This window comes from Ascidiella aspersa, chromosome 9 (assembly GCF_963924565.1).
Source record: "Ascidiella aspersa chromosome 9, kaAscAspe10.2, whole genome shotgun sequence".
In the NCBI taxonomy this organism is placed as follows: Eukaryota; Metazoa; Chordata; class Ascidiacea; order Phlebobranchia; family Ascidiidae; genus Ascidiella; species Ascidiella aspersa.
Window position 1 is genome coordinate 7,548,764 of NC_139455.1, and position 8,124 is coordinate 7,556,887.

At 52.6% G+C, this 8,124-nt stretch overlaps 1 protein-coding gene across 1 annotated transcript in view; it reads left to right on the forward strand.

The window, feature by feature from the left end:
• LOC146132147 (titin-like) overlaps positions 1-8,124 on the forward strand; it is a 170,250-nt gene that overhangs the window by 95,482 nt on the left and 66,644 nt on the right. Inside the window, 14 exon segments of the mRNA XM_083397226.1 lie at positions 24-347; positions 456-570; positions 751-938; positions 1,014-1,128; positions 1,210-1,352; positions 1,462-1,591; positions 1,665-1,785; positions 1,970-5,745; positions 5,832-5,938; positions 6,173-6,912; positions 7,079-7,230; positions 7,310-7,451; positions 7,538-7,674; positions 7,777-8,005. Of these exon segments, the coding sequence (XP_083253352.1) occupies positions 24-347; positions 456-570; positions 751-938; positions 1,014-1,128; positions 1,210-1,352; positions 1,462-1,591; positions 1,665-1,785; positions 1,970-5,745; positions 5,832-5,938; positions 6,173-6,912; positions 7,079-7,230; positions 7,310-7,451; positions 7,538-7,674; positions 7,777-8,005 (6,419 nt within the window).

An 8,124-nucleotide genomic window follows, 5' to 3' on the forward strand; every position in this document is an offset into this window, starting at 1 on the left:
AACCTGTACACACACTGACGCAGGAAATCCAAACCGAGAGTTTCGTGGCCGAAGACTTGAAGGAAGGCGGCTCTTACGAGTTCCGTGTGGCAGCCTTTAGCGAAGTAGGCCTCAGTGGCTGGAGCCAGTCGAGCCCAATCGCTGCCGTGAGCATGTTCAACGTCCCCGACGCGCCTCGAGCGCTTAAGATCGACGAGATCAGCCGCCGACATGTGAAACTTGTTTGGCGTGAACCGGTCTTCGACGGAGGCGCCGCGATCAGTGGTTACGTCATCGAAAAGCGCGAGAAGAACGGACAGCGCTGGGCCGGTGTGGCAAACGCCGAAGCCGACGCGCGCGAACTGAACGTGAGTAAATTCCGTCAGCTCAAGCCCTTTGGTGCAATTTTCCTGATTTTTATTTAAATTTTTAATAAGCAACTTCTTTGTGGTAAACGCCTAGAAATATTTTTTTAGATTTCGGCTGTAAAGGAAAACACCGAATGCCAGTTCCGCGTCAGCGCCGAAAACGAAGCCGGCGTGGGCAAGTGGAGCGACCCAACTGAAATGGTCACCATCAAGGACCCCAAACGTAAGAAAAAATGACGAAATATATCCAAAATATTTTGTAAAATTCTGATGGTAATTAATTCTCAAAACTTACCGAGTACCACATTATGGTTTCAAAATGTTTTCCAGTTGAATTTCTTGAAATTCGGAAAAAATTGTAGTATGTAATGGCTATTAATACAATATAAATATGTGTTTACAGGGCCACCAAGCCAGCCGCTTCACCTTAAAGCCATCATGACCTCGCCGACCGCCATTGTGCTGGGCTGGACATTGCCGGCTCTTAATGGCGGCGCGGACATTACCGGATACTACCTAGAACGCTGCTTGGAGGGCAGCGAGGATTGGACTCGATGCAACGCTACCCCGTTCAAGACCAGAGAAGGACAGGTAAAGTGTTTTAGTAGTATTATGAAAAATCAGATTTGTTTGGATTCTAAAGGTTCACGTTTCCAACTTTCCCAGGTCACTGGTTTGCGCGAGGAGCGATCTTACATCTTCCGCTGTTTCGCAATCAATGAAGCTGGAATAAGCGAACCCAGCGTTCCAACCAAACCGATTGTCGCAAAGGAACCAGATTGTAAGTGCACAACCTCAAACAACTAATATTTCGTGGTTTAACCGACCGTCAATAATCAAATCGTTGCCTTTTGCTGTACAGCGGCTCCCACAATGGAGATGGTCCGTGACGAGATTATTCTCGTCTCCGGCGAGAAGCTGCGCGTCCGTGTTCCGATCACGGGTTCACCAAAACCGACCTTGGAATGGACAAAGGACGATAAGCCCGTCAAGGAATACGTCAAGGTAATTAAACATATACCGATAATTTTATAATCTTTCTACCGTTTCTAAACATTCTGTAGTTCGTCTCAATTATGATTCTTTAACCTATTTTATGACGTTTTTGTTTTAGTCTTCCTTCGAGGATAACTGCGTCACCATGTTTATCCCGGCCACTACACGCCAGGATAGCGGGAGATACACGCTGACTCTGTCCAATAAGATGGAAACCATCACCGGATGGTGTCTTGTGCGCGTGCTCGGTAAGAATCAGACCAACTCTCATTACCAAGGATTCGCTATTCAGTGTATAATGCTGTCGTGTTTGTGTTGCAGACCACCCGGGACCACCGACCGACTTTGCTGTTTCCGACATTACGAAGTCGACTTGCCAACTAAACTGGTCTGAGCCACAGGACGACGGCGGTGCCGAGATTCTTTTCTACTCCGTCGACAGGTACAAAATATAAACTTTACGATAGCTTATATACAATTTTTGTTCATGCTGGTAAATTAAGGTTTAACATTTTCTTGTTATCGAGGATGACTAATCTGTCCGTATGATGATAATCAACGTTGCCTTTATTTAACAAGGGTTTTGGAACATCAATTTTGATGAATTTGTTATGTCTTCTTTCCAGGCGCGAGTCCGGTCGTCGCACCTGGACCCCGGTGGTGGCTGAGGTCCGTAAGACCTCCTGGAAGGTTACGGATCTCCTCCACCGCAACGAGTACAACTTCCGTGTGATCGCGCACAACAAGGTCGGAGCCGGAAAGTCGGCCGAGCTCGAGAAAGAGATCATGGCAGTTGATCCTCTGGCTCCTCCAGGCGCGCCGGAAGAGCTACAGTGGAGCGACGTCCGCTCCAAGTCGGTAATTCTCTCCTGGAAGAGGCCCTTAACTGATGGCGGATGCGTGATCACGAGCTACATCGTCGAAATGAAAGAGAAAGCGGCTGAGGATTGGAACGTGGTTATCAGAGACCACGAGTCAACTTCGGTTACTGTTCTCGGACAAACCGAAGGTAAGGAGTACTTGTACCGCGTTGCTGCTGTCAACCGCATCGGAGTAGGACAACGAGCCGAGACCGCCCAGTCAATCCAAGCCAAGGACCCGCTGGCTCCTCCAACTGTTGTGCTCGCCGAGCACCTTCAGCGAGGAATCGAGGTGCGCGCCGGCAAGCCACTCGTAATCGCCGCCGATTTTACCGGAGTCCCGCGTCCCACCATTAAATGGACGCAGCAGGACAAGGTGGACAGGCCAGTGACCGACAATAAGGAGCGCGAGATTGCTTTAATTACTGAAGATGGGAGCACAACGCTTAGCGTACCAGATGCGGCGCGAAAGGATAAGGGCAAGTACCTCATTGTTGCGGAAAACGACCAGGGCAAGGCCTCTTGTACAGCGGTTGTGAACGTGCTTGACGTGCCGGCCATCTGCAAGCCGCCGTGGTCGTTCGAAGACGGCACCAACGAAGCCATTACGCTGCGCTGGAAGGCACCTGAAGACGACGGCGGCGCCGACATCATCAACTACGTGCTCGAGTTTAAAGAGTCAAACAAAAAGATGTGGACCAACATCTCGACCACTGTGCAGTCGACCAAGATGCGCGTCACCAAGCTGGTCGAAGGCAAGGAGTACGTGTTCCGCGTGTGCGCCGAGAACAAGATGGGCAAGGGCGCGTGGCTCGAAACGGCGCCCTACATCGCTAAGTTGCCGTTTGACGCGCCAGCAGCGCCCGAAAAGCCAGAGTACGTCGACGTGACGCGTAAGGCCATGACCCTGAAGTGGAACGAGCCGCAGGACGGAGGAAGCACCATCACCGGTTACTGGCTGGAAAAGAAGGACTCGCAGTCGACACGCTGGACCCGCGTGAACCGCGATCCGATCCGCACCTTGGAGTACCAAGTGGCAAGCGGTATTACCGAAGGCGCAACTTACCAGTTCCGCGTTTGCGCCGAGAACGAGGCCGGTTGTGGCAAGTTCAGCGCTGAGAGCGACTACCGAGTCTGTGAAGACCCGGTTACCGCGCCCTCGTCGCCGCGCAAGCCGCACGTGGAGGACACAACAAGCAGTTCCATCCTTCTTGTTTGGGATCGCCCGGAGGCCGATGGCGGCGACGCCAAGTTGAAGTACTTGGTCGAGCAGCGGCTTTCCGACGGCTCGTGGAGCGTCTGCAGCGACAAAGATCTGGAAGCGACCAGCTTTACGGTCAAGAACCTTCAGGAGGGATTCATGTACTCCTTCCGCGTGTCGGCGCTTAACCGCGGCGGCACCAGCAAGCCGACCAACGTCCCAGAGGCGGCGGCCAGGGAAATGATCGACCTGCCGCAAGTCGAACTGGACGCAAGCGTCGCCGATGGCATCACTGTGATCGCAGGCAAAACCATTTCGCTTCCGGCCAAAGTGACTGGACGTCCCTACCCGGAGGTGACCTGGACCAAACAGGGCGACGCTGTTTCCGAGCGATTCGCCATTTCCAAGACCGATCAGGGTTCGCTCGCGACGCTGAAGAAATGCGAGCGCGCCGACTGGGGCGAGTACAAGGTCACGGCCAAGAACTCGAGTGGCACGAAGAGCGCCACTTGCATGGTTGTGGTCCACGACGTCCCAGGAGCTCTAAAGGACCTCAAGACGGGAGCCGTAAGCCGCAGCTCGATTACACTGAGGTGGCACGCACCGGAGGACAACGGCGGTCTGCCCATCAAGAAGTACCACTTGGAGAAGCGTGATATGTCAATGCGAGCCTGGTTGAGCGTTGGCAGCACTGATAAATTTACATTAGACGTGACCAACGTGCTTGAGGGAACCACTTACGCGTTCCGCATCTGCGCTGAGAACGCGATGGGCCGCGGCGCCTTCACCGAGTCGCTGGCCGTGCTTTGCCAAGAGCCAATCATGGCGCCAGGACGCCCGGAGAACCTCCGCGTCGAAGAGCGTCGCGACACCGAAATCGCACTGCGCTGGTCGCCACCGCGATCCGACGGCGGCAGCAAGATTACCGGTTTCGTGATCGAGAGCCAGCTTGAAGGCCAGGAGGAATGGGCCCCGTGCAATCGGCGCCCGGTCACCGAGAACCGCTTTGTCGCCGACGGGCTGGAAACCGGCAAGAAGTACATTCTCCGCGTTCGTGCGATTAACAACGTCGGCGAAGGTCAGCCAGCCCTGACTGGACTTACACAGGCAAAGGAACCAGACGCGGCGCCACAAGTCAGTCTCAGCGTCGGCGTCAAGGGCAACTTGCAAGTGCGAGCTGGCGAGAGCGTCTACCTACCGGCTACCATTAGCGGGGTTCCAGCCCCCGAGGTTACCTGGCTCAAGGGTGAAAGCCTTCAGGTTACGGAAAGCGACGCGCTCAAGTTGGTGCGCGAAGACAAGCAGCACGCGATCTTCATCGAGAAGTGCGCTCGCTCGGATGACGGTCAGTACGCAGTGACCGCGGTCAACTCGCTAGGCAGCGCAACAGGCCGTTGCACGGTCACTGTGCTGGACGTACCGTCCGCGCCACTCGACTTCAAGCCGTCTAAGGTGACTAAGGACAGCATGTTGCTCACTTGGCAAACGATGAGCGACAACGGCGGCGCCGATCTGATGAACTACGTGCTGGAGAAGCGCGAGGGCAAGAAAAAGGTCTGGGTGCCTATCAGCTCCACCATCATCGACACAAAGTACAGGATGACGAAACTCACTCCCGGCATGGAATACCAGTTCCGCGTTGCCGGCGAGAACAAGCTCGGAATCGGCGTGTTCGCTGAGACCGAGGTAATCGTCGCCAAGGACCCATTCGACCTGCCAGGACCTCCTTCGAAGCCCGCGGTTTCCGAAGTCCACAAAACCAGCGCCTTCGTATCCTGGCAACCACCACGCAACGATGGCGGTGCAGAAATCGAAGGATACTGGCTCGAGATGCGGGAATCCAACTCCGCCCGCTGGAAGAAGATGAGTCGCGCCCCGATCACCAAGCCTCCTCTGGTGGACTGCTCATTCCGAGCCCTCCAGCTTCAGGAGGGACTCGAGTATCGCTTTAGAGCTTGCGCGGTTAACAAGGCCGGGAGCGGACCCTTTAGCGAAGAGTCGGACGTCGTGGTGGCGGAGGACCCCATCTTCCCTCCAGGTGAGATTCCAACGCTCACTATTGCCGACATCACCGCCACATCGGTGACTCTGGCCTGGGAGGCTCCTCAGAGCAACGGAGGCAGCGACATCCTCGGCTACATCGTCGAGTATCAGGACCAGGTATCGTGCGAGTGGAAGAAACACGTGGTCGGCGACCAGGAGCTTGTTAAAGGCACCGGGGTCGAGATCCCGGAGCTAAAGACCGGGCTCAAGTACAAGTTCCGGGTCACTCCCGTCAACAAAGCTGGAAGTGGAAAGCCGTCGGTTGAAACCGATTTCACTGAAGTCAAGGACCAAATTCGTAAGTGCAACCTTTATAAAGTCACTCGGTTTTCATTGCAATCCACCTTGTTTGATTAAATTAACATTCATTTATAAACACTTTAGTTGCGCCCGATATCACGCTTGACGTGGGCGTCCAGAACAGCTTGGAGGTGACAGCTGGTTCATCGATCAAGCTATTTGCAACCATCAAGGGTCGTCCTGTGCCTGAGGTAAGTTCACAAGCATGACTCTGCTTTCATCTTTAACTACATAACTGGACATATGCTTAGATTTTATCTGAAAAGCGCCAGATTAATATTCCATAGTTACATCTGACGCTAAGTAAAAATGTCGAATATTTCTTATCCGTTATCCAAATTTATAGGCCTCATTAAAATTGTAAGCGCATCGTTTTCTCTATTATTACAACCCTATGCTTAATAAACACTTAAAATTATTTCCAGACATCTTGGGAAAAGGACGACAAGCAGCCGCTGCCGACGAGCGCCGTGGTCAAATCGACCTCAAGCACTTCGGCCGTCACAATCCCCAAGTGCGGGCGTGAGGACAGCGGACGCTACTTCGTCGTGTGCAAAAACGCAGGCGGCACGCGTACCGCTTCCTGCAAGGTCCTAGTCAAGGATACACCAGGCGCGCCCGAGGCTCTTGCCGTGTCCAACGTTACCAAACGTTCGGCGAAACTCACCTGGAAGCCACCGACCAACAATGGAGGCTCGAAGATCCAGACCTACATCATCGAGAAGAGGAGAGGTGACGGTCGGGGATGGGTCAAGGTTGAGTCCTCCGTGTCCGCCACGCAATTTAACGTATTGGATTTGCTGGAGGGTTTCGAGTACTTCTTCCGCGTCTGCGCAGTCAACGCCATCGGCCAGGGAGTGCACGCCGAAACCAGCGAGCCCGTTTTAGCCAGGGACCCCGTTTCGGTGCCCGAGCCCCCGTCGCATTTGCGCGTCACCGGGGTGACCGGCAGCAGCGTGACCCTGCGCTGGAACGAGCCCCAGCTTCTCGGGAATCTCCCGCTCAAGACCTACGTCATCGAGCGTCTGCAGCGCGAGAATTTGTCTGGCGATGTGGCGCTTGAGACGCAAGTGGTTGAAGAACAGGCGTCGGCACTTCTGGTGGCCGAACAGAAACGACCGGCCGTGAGAAGGCAAAGTTCCCTGCGCGGCGAATCATGGATCAGGTGCTTTAATTATATTATTGTACAAATATAAAAGTAGAACTTCAATGAAAAAATTAAAAGGAGTATTTTTAACCAATTTACTAAAACTGATTTTCAACCAATTTACTCAATTGTTTGAAAATTAGATGGCCAGTCGTTTAATCCCCATGTCTCGTTCATTTTGCAGTTGCAACCCGGAGAAGGTGACCGACACCGCTTTCACCGTGACCGACCTAGACTCTTCGGTTAAGCACACGTTCCGCGTGTTGGCCGAGAACGAGTGCGGAATGAGCCGGCCATCCAACCACGTTGGCCCCGTGCTTTGCAAGGACGACCTCGGTAAGCTTTGAGGCGGAAAACGGATTAATTTCCCTACTTTGTATCACTAAATGTGTTTTTAACGACATATTCTTCGTAGTCTATCCAACCATTGAGACGGTTGAGTTCAAGGAACTCGAAGAAGGCGCCGTGATTGATTTGTTCGCCAAGTTCAACGGAAAACCGATGCCGGAGATCAGCTGGAAAATGGAAGACGACGAAGACATTAAGACGTCGGATAGGTTCGTGTTCCTACAAATACTCTATGACGAGAAACTAAAACTAGGATAGTTTTTCAATTTTTTTGCTAATGAACATTCTTCAACAGGCTGAGCATCGACACCAAGGAAAACTCTACCAACTTGGTGGTGCAAAAGTCCATCCGCAAGGACACCGGCATGTACCGCGTCATCGCCAAGAACGCGGCCGGGCAGACGACCAAGAACATCAAAGTCAACATTCTAGGTAAACCAAATCTCTATACGACATACCACAAAAATGTTAATAGTCATCGAAAAGCAAATAGACAGATTTCGACTTGCTATTTAACACTATTTTTCAACACAGGCAAGCCTTCGGCGCCTCAGAAGCCGCTTAGTTACAGCTCGGTTACTGCCAGCGAGATCACTGTGTCCTGGTGTCCTCCGGAAGATGACGGCGGAAGCCGCATCACCTGCTACACCGTCGAGAGGCGTGAGGAAGATCGCGATTACTGGCATTCGGTTGCCGACTCAAAGGATCTCAGCGCCACTTCGACCGGACTCAAGAAGGGAAAACTTTACCGCTTCAGAGTCAAGTGAGTACTGATTGTAAAACTGAAATGCAAGATTTTCTTTGAAACAAGTTGAGTCAAAAACTACAACTGAAGTTTACATTATATATGCAGCACCTATTATTTCGTACAAGATGCTTTTT